The sequence below is a fragment of the Vicia villosa genome, unplaced genomic scaffold (assembly GCF_029867415.1).
Source record: "Vicia villosa cultivar HV-30 ecotype Madison, WI unplaced genomic scaffold, Vvil1.0 ctg.000308F_1_1, whole genome shotgun sequence".
Classification (NCBI taxonomy): domain Eukaryota; kingdom Viridiplantae; phylum Streptophyta; class Magnoliopsida; order Fabales; family Fabaceae; genus Vicia; species Vicia villosa.
The window spans coordinates 415,362-435,181 of record NW_026705135.1 but is presented as its reverse complement, the minus strand read 5'-3'; the positions used below and the strand labels follow the sequence as shown (position 1 = coordinate 435,181).

At 36.5% G+C, this 19,820-nt stretch overlaps 2 protein-coding genes across 4 annotated transcripts; both read right to left on the bottom strand.

Moving 5' to 3' along the window:
- Positions 1–117: 117 nt before the first annotated feature.
- Positions 118–4,167, bottom strand: LOC131626607 (ankyrin repeat-containing protein At5g02620-like). Of its 2 annotated transcripts, XM_058897435.1 has the most exons (3): positions 4,025–4,167; positions 3,124–3,937; positions 118–1,275 (listed from the first exon to the last, which is right to left on the bottom strand). In XM_058897435.1, the coding sequence occupies exons 2-3, from the start codon at positions 3,922–3,924 to the stop codon at positions 433–435; spliced, it is 1,644 nt and encodes a 547-aa protein (XP_058753418.1). In that variant the 5' UTR covers positions 3,925–3,937; positions 4,025–4,167; the 3' UTR covers positions 118–432. The 2 variants fall into 2 exon arrangements, with proteins under 2 accessions (XP_058753418.1, XP_058753419.1); XM_058897436.1 differs by lacking the exon at positions 4,025–4,167 and having other exon boundaries at positions 3,124–4,018.
- Positions 4,168–14,839: 10,672 nt separating this feature from the next.
- Positions 14,840–19,358, bottom strand: LOC131626604 (la-related protein 6B). 2 transcript variants are annotated; one of them, XM_058897428.1, is made up of 10 exons: positions 18,955–19,358; positions 18,791–18,872; positions 18,611–18,705; positions 18,460–18,531; positions 18,274–18,353; positions 17,811–17,910; positions 16,232–16,279; positions 16,060–16,128; positions 15,465–15,611; positions 14,840–15,188 (listed from the first exon to the last, which is right to left on the bottom strand). In XM_058897428.1, exons 1-10 carry the CDS (start codon positions 19,222–19,224, stop codon positions 14,943–14,945), a joined length of 1,209 nt encoding a protein of 402 aa, XP_058753411.1. In that variant the 5' UTR covers positions 19,225–19,358; the 3' UTR covers positions 14,840–14,942. The 2 variants fall into 2 exon arrangements, with proteins under 2 accessions (XP_058753411.1, XP_058753412.1); XM_058897429.1 differs by having other exon boundaries at positions 14,840–15,185.
- Between the last annotated feature and the right edge of the window lie 462 nt (positions 19,359–19,820).

Below are 19,820 nucleotides of genomic sequence, written 5' to 3'. Positions count from 1 at the left end.
TACCACCTCAACGAAGCCTTCTAAAATCTCTTCAGGCACGGGCTTGAGTGGATTCTGTTTTCATATTATTTTGGCATTTTCTTAACAAAAAATAATAATAATCTCGTACAGAAAGAATTAATCTGAACAACTTTTTATACATATAATCTCGTACTGCATTCACAAGGACGATGCACATTTTACAGATTGCTAAAGTAAAGTGTTGGTATCATTTCACTAATATCGTACTATATTTGACAACACACGATCCTTTCTACTTTATTTGTGGACAGTTTCTGTAGTCTAGCATACATCATAGTTTGTCTTTGCATAATCTGTTATCGCTTGGTAGCAACCAACCACTCATATTACACAATAGCATATATAATCCTATAGTGCATACATCCTCTTGTATTCACCAACCACTCATATGACACAATAGCATATATAATCCTATAGTGCATACATCCTCTTGTATTCACCGTTTAAAATCTCCTGGTCTGATGCATGCGACATGGAGAAAGATCGGCTCTCAGTCCTCAATTTTGTCTCGTCTATCCTATGCAGAATCACACAGTAGCACATGGAACCAATTGTAGAGAGCATTATGAAGCTTCCAATCACTGTAGCATATATAGCAAGCCATCTTGAGTGTGATCCTACTACCACGTAAGTGAGAGAAATAAATGCAATGGAAATGAAAAGGCAAGCCAGCCACATGAGTTTGTTAATGACAAAAACAAGCTGCTTCTTTGCCTTTTGCTCAATCACAACAACTGAAGTTTGAACCACCACTACAGCCAAAGAGATGAATAATGCCAGGCTATCAAACACAAAAAATATCAGGAAAGCTGGATTGTTTGCTATATTTGCTTGTCCAAGTGAAAGGCCCTGCTCTTTCTCTTCAACATATTGACCCGGGACAGTGAATATGGCTGCAAAAGCAACTGTAGCAATGAGAACCGCAACAATAGTAGCAGAGTTTATAGCATTGTTCAGGCCACTTATGTGGAGTTTTTTCAGCTTCTTTGCAATTTTCTGGACTCTCATGCCCGTCTGCCGTGTCTGTTGGAGCTGGGATTGCACATCATGCTTTATATCGCTCACAGTCTGCTTAAGGTGTTTTGCTGCATTTGGAGGCTTCCCTTGGTCAGTGGAATTAACAGCCCCAGCATCCCTCATTATGGAGACAAGATCTGGACTTCCAAATTTTTCTGCAATGTCAAGAGGAGTCTCTCCCGCCTTGTTTGTAGCATTGATGTTAATACCCTCCGTTGATAACAAGCAGCGGACATTCTGTAGTTAATAATGACCACTTTAGAATAGATATTGCAACCAAAATTATCTCCACTATCTTGGTGTCAAATTTATCTTTCTATAAAAATAAAATATAAAATCAGAGATCAAGGTGATGCAAGACAAGGGGTTCAGTATGGGCTGCTGGTGATTCTTCACTTACTGAAACAACAGTATTATTCATGTTAACAATCAACTATCATTTAAATGTGTACCATCAAAAGAAAGCGGCCAGCAATAAATAATTAATGTAAGCAAAGGTAAAACAATCTAAGAACTGAACATAATGTGGCTAACAAAAATTATTGATCTGGCAGGAGATGAGTAACCACGCAAATTCAAGAGTCCGGATTTAGTACAGCAGAAACAAAACTAATCAGACAGCACAAAGCTATTAACACAGAAACAGAACTGGCTAATTAAAGGAACAAAAAGTGCTGTGTCAATAGATTGCCAAAGTAAGGATACTAACTGTTAAAAAGTCCCCGTCGAACAATATATGGTTTGATCATATTTTTATAATCCTCACCTTTACAAGCCGTTTTGTAAGGTTGAGTTAGGTCCGTCCACAATTCTGAAGGGAGAGATGTTGAGATACAAGCGTGAATTGGAAGTCCAATATTAGTTGGAAAAGTGGAGGAAGAGCACTTTATAAGTGAGACGACCCATATCCCTCATCACAACCAAATAGGATTCGGTGGGTCACCTGCAATCAAGTTTCCACTATCGGGCCACCCACCAATTATGTCCACGCTCCAGATGTTTAGTCCTGGGCGTGACGGTGTCTTGAGTTAGGCCCACCCACAATTCTTAAGACTAACAAATAATCAACTTTTTCCCATTCATACGAAGCATTATCATTTTTAACTTGGTCCTTAACCAAGAAATCAAACTTCAACAACATAATACCGGTATAGGCACTTTTCTCTGAAGTTTTTCATAGGAATTGATGACTCCTTGCAGAAACCAAAATGATGGGACCTTTTTTTACTCTTAATCGATTAATGCCATAAGTAAGAAATTTAGACTGAAACAGCAAGCTACATGAACAAAAAAAGAGGTAGTAGCGTCCATGGAGCTTAGACTCACTCCTCAAATAGACTTAGGAGAGGCTGACAAGCAGTTTTGTGAAGGCACGACTAAAATCTGAAGATAGGTTGGTGGTGTGTGACTTTCATGTACCTAATGAAGCAGAAAACTATTGTGGTGAGATTTGCTTTCCACTGATTAGACATCAGGTGATAACCAAGTAGGAAGAGGTGAACTTGAAGGTGCACTTTTTGGTTGAAAATTCAATAGTCCCCTGATGGTGGCTGGAAAACTGACTGACAGTTGCCAAAAAAGTATATTAGCAATGGCCAGAGAGAAGATACAGCCAAGACATACCATGATAGGGTATATGGTTCTTCCACTTGTTAAAGTGAATTTCATATACAAATACTTGTTAATCCTTTAGTATCGATGTTTGATTCCTATCAAATTGGGTTCCTATCATAGGTGCTGCCATCAACACGAACCCAAATTCATTGATGGTTGGGTGGTTAATAAATTCTACGAAACCAGGAATTGAAAAGCGCGAAAGAAGTTTGGATGCTGTAAAAGATACAGACTCTAATATTCGAAATCTATGTCATGTTTATGGTCTGAAATCTCATACACTCTAATATTGAGAATTGCAATCTCTTGTTGTGGTTCATTTTGTGTAGCATATTTTGTATATTGTAAATGAATATGGCTTACAAACAAACATACTTGTATTTGAGGATTAGTTGAAATCATAAGAACAAGTTTAGACATCCCTAAAGAGAAACAAAGAATGATAGAATAGAAGTAAAAAAAAGCAAAGACCTGAGTACGGCCCTTGTTTGCGGCAATATGCAATGCTGTATTTCCTTTATTATCCTCTAGATTTAAAACAGCGGGGTCAGGTTTGATCAATTCGAGCAAAATGTCTTGATTTTGGCCTTTGACAGCCATGTGTAGTGCAGTTTGACCTTTCTTATCAGTCCTAAATCCAGTGCTAGGATCCTTGGTTAGTAAGGCTTTGACAACTTGTAAATGACCCATTCTGGCGGCAGAGTGAAGGACAGTCTTACCATTGTTCCTGGCTATTTTAGCAAGATTAGAATCAGATTCCAAAAGGAGATTGACGACATGAATATGACCTTGGGTAGCAGCTGTGTGTAAAGCAGTTGAATTGGCCAAATCGGTAGTCATGGCCAAGTTGGGAAAAGAGTGAAGCAGCTCCCTGAGCACCTCAAGATGACCCTGCTTAGCAGCAACATGGAAAGGATCGTAGCCATTTCTGGCAACAATAGAAGCAGTATGCAAGTCCAAGTATTTAAGTATCTCGGCAACGACGAGATGATGTCCGTTTTCTGAAGCCAAGTAAAGAGGGGTCTCCCCCTCAAGGTTCTGGTTTGACAACAACAACAAAGCAGCAGCAGCATCATCATCAAGTATCTCTTTGACTCTAGTCAAGTTCCCAGAGCGAGCAGCTAAATGAATGGGTAAGTCACCGCGTTTCCCAGGTGACTCCTTACTCTTCTTCCTCTCACTGGGTCCCATGAAGCTCAGCTGTCTCTCCATCACCACCCGAAAACTTTTCTGTTTTTCCATAAATCCACGAAAACTCTTCTGTTTTTCCATTCTCTTTCTCTCTCTACACAATCAATCAATCAATCAAACTTAATTAGACAAATACATACCCAAATCGCATCGCATCGCACACAGAATTCATTAATAATACCTTCTTGATCAACGGAGTTGGACAGATCGCCAAAACCCAAATAAACACTTCACAAAAGTTGATGAACGGAGTTGAACGGAGTTGGACAATCATGCATTGCCTTCCTTCGCCGCCTGCTTTAACTCCACACTTATCTTAACAAAACATAAATTATAACACTATTATTATTATTATTATTATTATTATTATTATTGGCGTCTAAACGGGCACCTCCGTGCCCGTCCGTACCCGTTTGTCCGCTTTTTTTTAATGCGCGCGTGTATATCTTTTAATCACGTTTTATTATAAGTCATCTTAAATCAGTATAATTAAAATCAAGACAAATATAAACGCGTGTATATCTTTTAATGACGGACGCAATTATTATTATTAAAATCAAGACGATAAATACATATTTTAATTAAATTTTAGTGAATTTTTTTTATATATATATATATATATATATATATATAGAGGAGGGATCAAATTACACCCGAAGTGTTACACCACGAATTACACTCGTTCAATAACTACATCTCGAAATAATATTTTTTAAATTCAACCGTTGGATTGAAACATAATATCATATAGATCATACCTATAAAGTTTGAGCTTAATCTATAATGATTTACTATATCATCAAGATATCCAAAGATTAACGTCAAAATGAGCTTTCATATAACGTTAATTTTGATGTTATTCAATTACATAGTAAATCATTATAGATTAGGCTCAAACTTTATAGGAATGATCTATATGATATTATGTTTCAATCCAACGGTTGAATTTAAAAAATATTATTTCGAGATGTAGTTATTGAACGAGTGTAACTCGTGGTGTAACTCTTCGGGTGTAATTTGATCCCTCCTCATATATATATATATATATATATATATATATATATATATATATATATATATATATATATATATATATATATATATATATATATATATATATATATATATATATATATATATATATATACTAATTTTCCTATATATCTAATTCTAAAAACTTAAAAATATTTTTCTGTGTATATAATAGTAATTTTTTCTTTCTGCTTGATTAATTGTGATTTATTCATACTGTAACCTTTTTTCTCGTGATTTGTCTGGGAAAAAAATTAAAAAACACAAAAAAGTGCGTAAAATTTTAAATTATTATTTTATGGATTCAAATTTTTAAAGTCAGCATAGGGTTGAGTTGTCCGCTTTTTTAATGCATACAGCAGAGTCAAAATATATAATTTTATTTCTTTTTTAAGCGCATTAAATAGGAGTTTTCCGGCGGCAAAATTTCAATTATGTCTCATGTTTTTTAGATGCAAATTTGGTTTTTTCTATAAGTACATATACGGAAGCGTTAAAAACACACTAAACGTTGGGACAATTCAAATTATTTCAGTTCAGCAAATCTTCCATAAATTTATCTACGGAACATGTTAAAAATAGAATGTTCTATAAATGTACCTACGAAACATTCTGTCATATTTTAAATTTTCTACATTTCACTACAAAATCCCATTTTTATAACAAAAATATAACATAAAATTATAGTACATTAAAGTAATGCAATTTAAAGGCAACATAATATAGTACACCAAAATAATACATCTTATAAATCATCGAATATAATGTCAAATACATAATCAAAATAAAAGTACATAAATAAAATAAAAATGCAATCATCAAAACCGTCATAAGCATCACTATTGTGTGTCGGACATCATCCTCCGCCTCTCATCTGCCTCTAGCACCGCCTCCGCCTCTCATCTGCCTCTAGCACCGCCTCCTCCTCTCATCCACCACGCCGTCTGCCGGCTACTCTGTCTATACTCTCTATCGTCAAGTGTCCCACCTGTCCTGGCACAATGTTATTGGTGCAGAAATGCCTCCTCTGCCAGCCAAATCATATAATCCACTGGACGACTGCCATCAGACCCCTCGAGGAAGAAATCATTGGCAATGTATGTCTGCCACACGTCAGCTATCTGACGACACTAAGGAAGAATATCGCTAGTATGGTCCAACTAAACTTGATGAGTCCGCAAAATCTCCCTCTGGGCTGATCTAAGTGGTGATCCCGGTGTAGTGGGAATCATGTTTGGGTGTGTCACCATGTAGTACCAGTTGATGTACCCGTTGACGCAACTTCAGTCTACCTCTGATCTGCAAATACATAATCTATCTACCAACAGGTCATGGAGATAGGAGCAGAGACAGTAGGGTGACGAGGTATTGTCTGCTGGTAGTCGAACTTCCGCATGACGCGCTCTGGAAGATAACGAACAAAATGGAAACCAACCATACAGAATATATGGCGATGTCATCCCACGGAACCGTCTCGCGGTGAGAAGCATATTAGTCGTATCGGACGTCCTCGGCAGCCATGCGGTCAAGATAACGCCTGTAAGGATCCGACACCTCGTTCCCCCTAAGGAGGATGAAGGCACTAGCATGTGGCATGACTTCAGTGTACTCAGGCACCTCTCCCCAACCAATAATGTTTGGGAAGTGTTGTATTATCCAACCTTGAAAAAAATATGGGGATCAAACACTATCACAAATATATAAAGAACAACTTTACCAAAAAGTAGAATGATGCAACTTTCTTACCACTAAGTGGGTACAGCTGCCAGCCACAGTTCTTGTCATCCACAAGCATCCATCTCTCAGTCAATGGTAGTTATACGTCAGTATAGTCGCTCCCCAGTTGTACTCATGGACACGTGCGACATCCGATAAGTACCTCAGGTAAACGAAGTATGTGTCTGACGAGCTCATGTCCACAAACACTTGGGTGCCTAAAAAAAATAGGAAGTAAAATCTCAGCACCCGCTGCCTAGTTATATCCATCTCTGCCTCGTCACCAGCACGAGCATGTGTCGCAAGGAGCTCGGCCTCGTACTGTCTCGTCAAGAAGTGAAACCACCCGTGTGCCCCGCGGGTCCTCTCCACCTCCTATAGCGCGTCCTCCGGATCAACCTCCAACTCCCCCATCATCATCTTTATTGATTCCTCCTTCGTCAGCCTACCGTAACCAAAGAGGGTACCCCTGATAGGTATATGCAAGAGGCACGTGACATCGTCAAGAGCGATGAAACCTCACCGTGAGGAAGATGAAATGACGAAGTCTCTGGATGTCACCTCTCTGCAAATGCCATAAGCATTTGATTATGTATCGTCTAAAACCCGACCTGACTGAGGTCCCTCCGATCAGAAGTTGCGAGGACATCCTGGAACCAGAGCTCAGTAGGCTGCACGAGAGCGGAAACCTTACGGGCGTGGTTGTAGAACTTCTTGGTATCCATATCATGAAGTTTTCCAAAAGAAACATTGTTAATAATAAGCAAAGTTAGAAACAATTAATCAGAAGAAAAAAGTAATAAGTAATATCCAAAGAAAATTTACCTCCCCGTCTGAAATGTGCCTGGATGAATGATCTGCATACCCTGTCAACAGGGATGCATCTATAGGACCCACCGAGTACCACACAGGCTCCTCAACCTCATCATCCTCGTGCAGCTCATGAGGTGGAACCGGAGATCCTGCATCGGCCGTCACTGGCATAGACACAGGAGTAGAAGAACTGCCTCAATGATGTTTGCGGGCGGATGGCATCTGTGAGGAACCCTCACCATCATCTCGAGGCCTCCGTGATGAAGTAATAGACGTGGAAGACCCCTTAATTGGAACGGATGGAGAAGACTCCTCTTCTAGATCGGGTGTAGCAGGTACATTTCTTGGAATGATAACTCCATCTGTCACCTGTGACACTGCCCGCATCTGTGCATGTCGCACGGAGGCATATTGTGCAACCCTCCCACATATAAGTCTGTCTGGATGGTCGGCCATAATATCTGCATTGTATTTCAAATAAAATCAAGTGAGATACAATTTAGTTATAACAAGAAAAGAAAAAATAATAATTCAAGGACCCAGGTGGAAGAATTCAGTAGTTTTATTTGTGTTTGTTGTTTTTGTTGTTTATGTCATCTTAAAAAAAATTGTGTTTCTTGTTTTCTTCTTTAGTATGTGCCTTTGCACACTCACTCACTTTTTGTCAATTTTTGGCTAAAAAGGGGGAGTATATGAGAAGTAGTAGTAATCTTTTATGAGATGAGTAGTAGTATTTTTATGTAATAGGGGCAGTAGTAGCATAGTTTAGTATTTGGTTGCTTGTTGAATGCAACCATTTAGGGGAAGCACTACTGGTGTTATTGCTGCTACTAATAGCACTACTGATGATGTTGCTGGTTCTACTGATGGCACTACTGATGGTGCTGGCACTACTGACAGTGTTGTTGTTTTTGCTTATGTTGCTGAGTACAGGGCGTTCTGCCAGATGTTCTAACATCTTAGATGTTGGGGTCTATAAAGAGTCTTGGCTACTATGCTCTGAGTTATGACTGTTTCTTCAGTCTCATGTTCTTCTAATATGGTGAACTTGGTTAATTCAAGCCTGAGCTCAATTTGGTCTTCCCAAGCTTTGGGAAAAGTTTCTTCTTCCGCTTAAGGGGAAGAATTTATTCTTTGTGACAAGAAGTGGATCTAAATGATATAGGGAATATTTTTGTTTGAGGATATATCTAAAACAGCATGCAATCCTTGAAATAGGATTGTAAATTGTTATACAACTATTAAGTTATTTTAAAGAAAATATCTAATTGTGCAAGCTATTAAGTTGTGTTAACGTAATTATCTGATTACAAAATTTACAAGTTTATCATGAAAGCTTATGTTGTCTTGAATGTGGTTTTATTCCTATCTTCAGGTCTAATTATGCTTTGGTTGTTTTAGACAAAATCTTCCAAAGGGGGAATTATTAGTTTCATGGTTTTGTGTATGGCAAAAAATTTGCTAAAACATGGTACTTGACAGATGCTGAGCAATATGTCATAACATCTTGACTAATACTAATATAGCAAGATTGAGCTTATATTGAAGACATGTGTTCTAACAAATGTCATGACATTCTTAACTAGAACATTAGTACATGATGTTTTAAATCTTGACAAATTATATCTTATTTTGTGATATGACTTTTATGATATATCTCAACAATATTTACAAGTCGAGAAGATTTAAATCTGGAACTTTAGAATCAAATCACATAAGAATTAAAGTTTCAAAAATGGTTGATTAAACTATTTAGGAAACTTAAAGATTTGTTCCAAGATTCAAAAAGAGGCTCTGCAGATTTGGTGCAGTCTCTAGCGTATGGATTTAGTAAAGATTAGGGTAAAGTTTACGAAGCCCATGGACTGCGTGAAGACTATTTAAAGAGAACCTAACCTAACGGAGATGAAATCTGAAGAATTACAAATTAGGGGAAGTCTTAGGTCTGTTGTTTTTAGAGTCTCTTGTGCTTCAAGTCTCCCACGTATCTTTTGATATTGTGTGGCCGACTGTGTGTTGCTTGACTATTTTTCAAGCTATCTGTCCTCACTTAAAATCCTTTAGGTAACGAGTTGAGTATTTGTTCTCACTCTTTAAGCTTTAAAGCAAGAGATTTGGCTTTTTTTCCTGTCATAGCTTTTAAGAAAGATCAAGTATTGTTCTTAGTTAGGGTGCTTAACTAAGTTCTTGATTAGCAAGTATGATATTTATATTTTGGGTTCCCTTGGTCATAAGGTGTGTGACAGTTTTATCACTGCGGTGATTGGAAGTGAGATGGTGATTTCTTAGGTCTAGATGTCGACTTCTTGGCAAAAGTAGCGATGGGTAGTGATTACGCGATAAGTTGTAAACTGAGGTGTTTAGTTTTGAACTAATACTGCTGATAATGGAGTTCCTTCCTATTCCTAGCTTGGTAGCCCCTAAATTAGGTGTTGTTTATACTGAACTGGGTTAAAAATTCCTCAGTGTTATTTACCTTTCTGCTATAGTTCTCTACATATTTTTTGTGGTAAATATGTGTGCTATCAGAATATGATGTCGAGACATCTGTCCTGACATTATTGTTTGAGTTGAGATATCAATCTCAAACTATTATTTGTGCTGGTTGTCACTTTGTGATTTATCTACGTGCAAAGGTTATAGATGAATGTTATTATTCTGTATCAAGATCAGATGTCACATCATCTGTCTTGATGTCATGTTCTGATATTGGAACATTAGTGTTAATATGTTGTATCTGCCATTGTACCAGAGAATTTCATCTTCCACCAGGAACCCACTCCGTGACGCTTTTCTTGAGGCATAGCCCCCATGTAGCATGGATCTCGCCGTAAAGGGAAAAATGGGCCATAATGTTTACTCAGCCCATAACTGCACGTACGAAGTCATGCCCATAATTCCCTTAGAAATAGGTAGTCAACAGCTCCCCTAATCAAGATGGAATGATTATTACTTCTTAGGAGTCCCGTAAACTTAGGCCCCTAAAGCCTCTATAAATATCACATTCCTATGCGAAAAAGAACAACTCATAACATATACAAAACACCATGAGAATACATAAATTCTCATGTCACATGAGTTTTCTCTCCCCATAGCCAAAAACACCACCAAACAAGGTTTCTCACCACCATGAGCAAGCCCTAACTCACAAAAAATTACTAAGGTCTTTTTTCACGCATTTTGTACTTATTGACAAGTACAAACTCATATTTAGTTTTTATCTTATATCTGTAAAGGGATCTTCGTAACTATGAAACATAAAAAAAGTCAAAATATTATTTGAAAAAAACCTGCGAACCTAATAACTTGTAGGTAAGTTATTCGGTGAACAAACTGAGAACTAGATAACCTTAATGTAAATATTCGTGTGCACATATAACATAGAGAAAAACTTGATTGCAAGTTATTCGGTGAAGAGAAATTACATATCATAACACATTGGGCTAAGTTATCTGATATACAATGGTAGAGATGAAAAATTCTTTAATTTTTGAATACCTAGTTGTGATGGTAAAAATTGAATAATAGAATTATTTGATAAGTAAAAAAAGGCATAATTAAAATATTTTAAAAAAATGTAAGAGTGGGATATAATAGTAGAAATATATGGTAAAATTATGTGCTGGAAAATAAATAAGTTTTATATGTGATCGTCTTAGTCTTATTAAATAAACTTGATGTATTTATATGTCTTCAAATGTATTCTAGTGTCGTTGTATATTCATTGCAAGACGCATTTACACATACTCACTACTAACATTTCTATGTGCCGAAACATAAAGAAAATAGTAAAATAATATTATATGACTAAAAGAAAATAAAAAAATTCGTCACACAGAGGAGGCGCCACTCTGTGTGGCGCATGCACTCAAATTAAAGAGGATGCGCCACACTACATGGTGCATGCTTCACTGTCATGTCATGCAGTGTGGCGCATGCATTGTGTCTGTAAAAAGGAGGTGTCATTGAATGTGGCTACTCAGCTGTTTTTATTTTTTTATAACTACACTCATTCATCCCCACCATTTACCACACATCTTCTCATTCCACTCTTAAATATTTCTTCTAGAATGCTTTCAATGTTTCCAATTATGAAAAGAAATATTCAACTTATTTTTTTCCAATAAAACCTTTGATGAAGATCCCACTTTGGAACACCGAGACCTTCGAGCAATTTTAGAGGAGCTTGATTCATTGGTTAGACTGAGACATTTCTGACGATGAAGAAATCAAGAGAAATAATAGGATTGTTACGGTGTCCAACCAAGATGGAGAAACTCGTTCCTGGAAACCAGTTAAAACCGACAATGATGTCCTTATAATGATGCTCGGACCAACTGATATTGTCTTGGTGGTTATAGTCTCATAATTATGTTGATGTGTTTAATTGTATTATTTGTTTATTGTATCGTTGTTTTATGCGTGGTTGTTTTTTATTTTGTTTTACCCCAATATTCAAACAATTTTTTCAATTGTGTCCGGGCTGACGATATGTACTGCATAATCTTATCATTTTGTTTGTCGTATCCATTTTGGTTAGAATACGTGTGCTGTTAGGCATACCATTTTTCTTCCTTCGCATTTGCTCATTGTGCCAAACAATCTCTCCTATATAAGTAGATAAATAATCCTCCTTTGCTACCACTGAGAGGGTATTTATATACACGCTTAATAAGTTTTCGACTTTGTAAATGGGGGATATATGTCCTCTAGGGTCCAGGCGAGCATGTGAACATGTTGCTATGACATGAATGCAACACATACTAAAGGCTTTAAACATTCCACAAACGCACCAACTTCTATCTAGTTCGACCCGATAGAATCCCCTTGACCCCTCCACATTATGGTCCATTGCCTCTTGTACACTGAACCAATCTTTAATATGTTCAAACATTGTAACACCATGTGTGTTAGCTTTGGCAGTTTCCTCCTGAATTAATTTCATAGCGCTTTCACTAAACAATTACCCTAATTGTAACACTGACCTCCATTTTGAACCTCTGGTATTGAATAGTGACCCCAACCTAAAATATGTTGCTCTCACCAATGCGGTTATCAGTAGGTTTATAATGCCTTTGAAGACAAAGTTCGTTGATTCCACTAGATCTGTTGTCATGTGGCCCCATCATCGACCATTGTCAAATGTCCGGATCCACTTCTCCATTGAACATGTACATGTTATTGGGTATACCTATGAATGGTAAGGTTATTTATGGTTGAGTCAACTAAGACAACCATATGCTAGGAACTTTTGGGTGCACCTTTATTTGAAGAAGGATTAAGGGGCCAAGATATTAATCTCAAGTTCCTTAAACAACATTATTCAAGAATGATAGTAACAAAAAAATTCTACCGGGCAAGAAAAAATAATGAAAACTCTGTGTTATATTATGATATTATTTGGTCACTTTTTATTTTCTGAAACAACGGATAGTGCTGTGAATATTATGTATATACCTTTGTTAAGAGATTTCGATCAAATAAGCACATATTGTTGGGGTTCAGTTGTTTTGTCTCGTCTATATAGTTATTTGTGTAAAAACGCATGGAATAAGACTTGTTCATTTTATTCCTGCACTTTTTTTCTCCAAACATGGGATTAGTCAAGAATGCTGAGACTCGCCCCCTACAACGACATACCCTTCATGTTCCTCTACGCGACCAAGTAAGTTTACAAGATTATTCAATTTACTTACATTATACTATAAATATCAATAATTAATTTATTGTCACTTTTAGGTATAGGTGATTTGTTCCAGTGATGAACTACAACAAAACTCCTAGACACGCGACAATAGTCTATCGAAATCTTCTGAATCATGTTGGACCCGATGAGCTATTACAACTAGACACCTAGTTAGTTTAGTTTAATATTACCATGAGATTAACTTATTTTTCCTCTACAGTTTGTTTGGAGGCCGTATCTGGGTCTCAATCATGAGATTAACCCCAATGATGCTACAGTTTGGACTGCAAAAACAACAATCATCAGGTTCACTACTTTGGAGATGCACCAGAGTGACCATGTGAAGCTCCAGCTCGGCATCCAACAAGGTATCCCAGATCCCCCGACGTGTTTGGGAGAATGGCACCAATTAAGAGTAGATGACCAATAAAGATTTACTTATTTGAGAGACTTCGCAAGAGATGCATGTCGTCCATGGAGGCAGCGACGTGAACTAGCCATAAATGAACCAATCTTGCAGGAAGATGTTAGACCAACTCGCTATTATATGAACTGGTATACATCAGTTTCAACAAATTTGTTTCTGTCTCCGGTGACATATTTGATCGACACACGCCAAAGAGTTTCATCATACGCCCAACAACCAACCCCACAACAATACCAAACCCAACAACATTGTCAATCCACCCAAAATGATTCATCAACCCGGTTTTACCAACCACCCCACGCACACATAACCCAACCAACACATCCTAACTTCAACAACATGGACACCGATCTCTTTGGAAGCACCGCAAACTGGGGAGAAATGGTCGACGAGTTGTATGATCAAACTGTTGTCTCGGGGCCATCGCATCAAACACCTATGCCTCAAGCGAATCAGAACATACCCCAAACACTTCAAGGAAAACATAGTCAGAGACCTCAAAAGCAAATACGAGGACGTTATTATTTTACCAGTGGACGTTCGGGTGGATGAGGTCGGTAAAAATATATGCAATCGCTGTGCAATTTTTTTCTAGTAATATTATTATAAAATAATTTTTTATTTATTTATTTTTTAAAAAATAAATTAAAAAATAAAAAATCCTAAACAGCTGAGTAGCCACATTGGATGGCGCTTCCTCTTTACAATCACACCGCATGATGCATGCTCTTCTGCCATGTCGTGCAGCGTGGCGCCTCTTCTTTAATTTAAGTGTATTGGCGATTTTATTTTATTTTTTGAAAATTGGTTAATTTGACATATTCTGAAATAATGGTTATTTGATTTTTTTTAAATGATTATTAAAAAAAACATAAATAAACTATAAGCTCGTGAAAAGACAGCTACCAAATAGATCTAAATTATATTATAATCTATTTATATTTTTCTGATTTTTAACTCTATTTCTTTTACATGGAAGTGGTGATAGAAACTGACCCCTTAAAACCCATATTAATTACAAATGTAGAATTTTAAAATTGATTAATATTTTGCTTGCTCGACCCATTTTAATTACAAATGTAGAATTTTAAAATTAATTAATATTTTGCTTGACGAGCAATAGTGGAAAAAAAGATTTTATTACATAAAATATTTTAGATCCTTCAATCGCATTATGTTTTCAATTTATTTCGACTAAATTAAACGTGCCGAATTTGATTAATTTAAAATTTTTTATTTCTGTTTAAACAAATTAGTTGAATTTTAGCGCGTATGTTGTGAGTCTTTTAAAAAGAAAAAGAAAAAGCAGGAAAAGAGCAGAATAAAAAGAAAATATCTATCTGTTTGAGAATTGGCGCAGGCCTCTTAGTAGTACTAGTACTATCACAGCTACCGTTCCAACGTTAACTTGTTCAGCAAACAAAATTATGCTATATTAACAGCTACTGGCTTCCCTCTACCCATTGAAAATCCTCTAGTACCATCTGGCATGCGGGGACCCGGAGGTTGCTTGGCATCACTCAAAAATGAATTATTTGAAGGGAGAGTTCCCAAGTGATTTACACGATTATTTTGATGACAATGAGCTCGCCCACGTCCCTTAGCCCGCACCCGACTACGCCCCCCCTTCTTCTGTCCGCTCTCTTTCTCATAACTAGCCTCTTCTCCCTGCTGTCAAAATATAAAGGAAACCAATCAAACAGCAGCGTATTACTGGTGAATGATGCAACAATACACTTCACAACCTCTATGATTTTACTCATGGAGTTAACAAGGGAAGGGATGACAGAGAGCACATAATACTCAACCTTGCATGCAATAGTAATACCCTTTTGCCATAGACATTGATGGAATCAATCATTCTGGTCAGCTAAACCAATTATTTCATGTTCCAAAACAAAACTCTTATATCATATAAACAGTCAGCTAAAGAAAGCAATTACTCACCACATGTTCATGCACCAGAGTATCAGGAAAGGAAGCATCCTCTAATTCTTTCTCAATTGTCTGTGGCTCTGACACAGAAGCATAATCCCCCTCACAGCTAACTTCAACATCAAGTCCCTTCCCTCCCCGTCCTTGAGTAAGTTTTGACTGGAAATAAAACATTTGTCATAAAACCCTTTATGACACATGAAACCATTCTGCCAGACTAGAGATGTTTTTTTTGTCCTTGTTACACTTATTTTAAAAAAGAGTGTCACTATATGTAGCAAACAGAAAGATCACGAAGATGTCATGATCTAATAACAATCGATGGATCTTGCATTTGTAGGAAAACATAAGGAATCTTTGTTGCGCTGACATTCTCCTATCATGATATTCTCATGAGTGATCTTTTTGGGACAAGTAGCATTTTCCTTCAAAAAATATAATATGTATTGTTTTTTTACCAACAAACAGAATATGCATTTGTTAACAAGGCCGTAGAGAGCTTAATGACACAAACTCCAAATTAGCAAACTGGTTGTATAACAGAAGATCATTGGAGAAACAGTGAAATACTTTGCTAAATAAATGGAGGAAAATAATTGAGATATACCGTGTGTCTAAGCATTAAACGAACCCGGAGGCCACTCCGCCAATTTCTCTCATCATTTAGTTCAGCGACCTGCCATTATTTCTCAATCTTATCACCATATGGCCGAAAGTATCAACTAAGATGAAAAGTAACCTGAATTACGCTGTTACTCAGAAAAGGCGCTGTTACTCACCGCTCTCTCAGCCAGCTCGACAGATTCATATTCAACAAATGCATGCAACTGGAACAAAAAGTTACATTAGATCAATTACGTTACTTTATCTTTAGTCTTTATTGATACTCAAAAAGAGAAGAGAGGCAACTTGCATGCTTAACCAGTATAAATTAATCTCCATTAAATTGCTAACAACATAAAATGGTAGAATGCAAGTTGCAACACAGGTGGACATGTCTATACTGCATATCATAAGACTACCAGTTGAAATAAGAGCGAGCCTAAAATCTCAGAAAATGAATTATTGAGACTAGGAATTGAGAGCATATATTTACATTGAGATGGTCAAAGCAGCAAATTGGGCCTGAAATATATTACTATTATTTGTAGGCAAGCTCTTTGGATCAGATCTGAAATACCATTAACAGCCCCAAGGCGATATCATCTATGGAGTTAAGGCAGTGTTAGAACATAGCTTGATATTAAGCTAGAATGTCTTAGTTTATCACATAGGGTCAGTTTCCCCATTATGTTTTGTTTCCTAATATATCTACTATTTAGGATTATGAGTCTCATATCCCAGTAAAAAGGAGTTTGTGTTTAGTCTTATGAATCAAGTTAGTATCAAATCATTATCAATCATATTTCACCATAATTATACTTATTATTTTTCCTCGTTTCTCTAAAACAAATAACTTCCCCACCTAGTGGGATAAGACTTAGTTGTTGTTGTTGTTGTTGTATCTAAAACTCATAACTTCAACATCGCATCAGAGTAGTGTCAACCATCGTGACCTGTTTCGTTACTATTTAATTGGCCGATTCCGTTAAGTATGAAGGAACTCTAATAATCTGTTAAACCTTAAGAATTACTAAGAACCGAAACTGAATGTGACAGTTTCTATCCTGTCAATTACTAATTATTAGCAATTACTGTTTTAATATTAACAATTAATAGCAGTTATTAACTAGTTATTTGTTAATGCCGGTGTTTTATTCCATACAAGCTTAAAACTAAGTAAATTTTAGCTTGAGGTTTGAATATGACAAAATATTGTTTAAAAAATAGCTTGATATTAAGCTAAATTATCTTAGTTTATCTTATAGAATTGATTTTTTATCAGAGTATCTCTTCAGATTACTTTCTATATTATGTAGTTATTATTATGATTTGTTTTCCGAGTTTCCTAGTATCCCTATAACTAGGGTTTAGTGTTTAGTCTTTTGTATCAAGTTAGCATCAAATAGTTATCAATCATAGCTAACTATTATCATATTTCTTTTTACTATTCTTCTTATATCTAAAACCCATAGCAACAGACAACAATAAGATCTCTTCTCCATGATTCAAACAAAAAACTCAAGCACACTTAAATAGCTGTCCAATAAAAAGCCTCATAGAATATCACGTAAAGCTTGGAAACCATCCCATGGAGTTCAAATAAATGTCAATTTCATAACCAGGACAGAATTCCTGTATACATTGGATAAAGTCTTATCTACACGCAGAAAAAGTTAAGGAAAAACAAAAAACAGATAATTATAAGTCTAAAGTGGAATATATAGAACACGAGTTCATGCATGCACAAATACATACCTTGTTATATAAAGGTATGCCGTCAATTTTTCCTAATCTTGAAGCAGAAGAAGTCCCATTATTGGAGATTTGAGGTGGACAGGTACGGATAGTCTTCACACTGACACATAAAATATAAGATGATTATAATTCAAAGTTTTGCTGAGAGTAGTAGTGTCTTTAGATTCACAGTGAATAGCTTTGATTTTGCTTCTATCAAGTCAAATGTGATACATCTAGATGTTCCCTTAGTTTGAATCAAAATTGGTTTTGCCCCCATACATTAGCTTATAAAATAAAAACATCTAAACATGAATAACATTACAAACTCAATTTTAAGATCAATTTTATAAAATTAAGTACATACGTTTTCATGGAAGATATGAAAATACCATGCTGCATTTCAATACCATGTGTATCAAACGGTCACCCGAACATACTAAAAACTAAAGACAAGAAGTTTGACGAAAAGCATCAAGAATACCTTCCAACAGAAGAAAAAAGCTTCAAAAGATTCTGATGGCAATGATCCTCAGGTAGATTTTCAGCTATAACAATGCGAGACTGACAAAAAAATGTAAGATGAAAGAGGGAGTAACCATCCTGAATAAAATATTTGAAAATACAAGCCATGAAACCCATGAAATGCGAGTTAGAAGTAAGTAATTACTTGTAGCTCTTGAATATCAGACTCTGTTAGGGAATAGTGGCGTTTGATTTTCTTTCCATCTTCACTAACTAGCTGGAGAATTAAGCGATGATGTAAATAAAAAAGAAGTGAGAGGAATAAATGATGAAAAGATGGGAGTAGAGAAAGTTACAAGTTTTGACGAGTTCTTCAAAACATTAGCAAGTTGAGAGTGGGTGGTTATGAGGGACTTAATCTTCTTGAAAGATGCAACAACAGATATTGGCACTGTATGTATAAATTTAGAAAAGCATTAGAAAAGACATACAGATTCCCTTAGAAAGGAGGGAGGGAGACGAGAATATTATCTTACCAAAGCCTTCTGGGTCTTTGTTGATGAACCTGATCAAATGATCGGTAGTAGCTAAGTTTAAATCACTAAAATAATACTCCACCTACAATTATTTACAAAGATATGATAAACAGAAACATAAACTCAGAATGAAGGATCAAATTCTCCTTAAGAATGCTTAATACCTGATTGAGAATTTTCTGATCAGCTTCGTTGGTTTTGGAAGAAGGCTGGGGGTGATGATGGCGGACAGATGGGGGTGGCGGCGGCGAGAAAACTACTAGTCTGGGGTGCTGCAGCAAATCGGTCCGTGGAGTGGGAACAAACGCAGGTGCCTTAGCGTTCCGCGGAGTGGGCACAAACGCAGGTGCCTGAGCGTTGAGGCGGCTCTTAGAAAGAGATGGATCTGGCGTACTAGTGGTAGTAGTCGAATCTGTGAATGACTCGTGAGCCATTTTCTTTATTGATTACTCGGCGGGACCAAGATCGTTAATCGGGGATTAAACCTCAAACTCAAACTATCGTGGAATCGATTCATTCATTCATTCCTGACTTTTAATACACCAAGATGGACGCGCGGGCCACAAACACTACGTTGGCCCATCCACCTCTCGCCTTTTATATATATATAATAGTAAAAATAAAGTAATAAATAATAAAAAATTAAAACACAAACCCTAAAACTAAAAAGATAGGTTTGACTCTCTTTAGGAAAATATTTCCAGTAGAGTCGTCAGCTGTCGCGAAAAATATATTCGAGTTCATCGCATACTCGAATATAACATAGTCGCCACCAAAGTTTTAATTGAAGGAAAACATCGATAAACCAACAAAACATGGTCATCGCAAACCAGTTTAGGGTTCATAATCGGTTATATAAGGAGAAGGTGTTAGACACCTCTCAAATCTATTGTACTCAACGGGAACTTTCTAATAGTTTAGGGTTAAGTTGTTTGTTTAAAGGTATGTTTGTCTAACTACTCGTTTCTTACTTGTGTGCTTTCTGTATTTTATTTCCTACCTATTCACATTGTGTAATAAAAAGTCACAG

What these genes read in the sequence shown, in the direction of transcription:
- LOC131626607 (XM_058897435.1), bottom strand. Translation starts at nt 3,924, where the DNA reads ATGGAAAAACAGAAGAGTTTTCGTGGATTTATGGAAAAACAGAAAAGT. An exon ending in CAAACAAGGGCCGTACTCAG is followed by an intron (nt 1,276 to 3,123) that starts GTCTTTGCTTTT and finishes TATTAACTACAG; the next exon opens with AATGTCCGCTGCTTGTTATC.
- LOC131626604 (XM_058897428.1), bottom strand. Translation starts at nt 19,224, where the DNA reads ATGGCTCACGAGTCATTCACAGATTCGACTACTACCACTAGTACGCCA. An exon ending in CAAAGACCCAGAAGGCTTTG is followed by an intron (nt 18,706 to 18,790) that starts GTAAGATAATAT and finishes TTATACATACAG; the next exon opens with TGCCAATATCTGTTGTTGCA. An exon ending in CTGATATTCAAGAGCTACAA is followed by an intron (nt 18,354 to 18,459) that starts GTAATTACTTAC and finishes TTTTTTTGTCAG; the next exon opens with TCTCGCATTGTTATAGCTGA.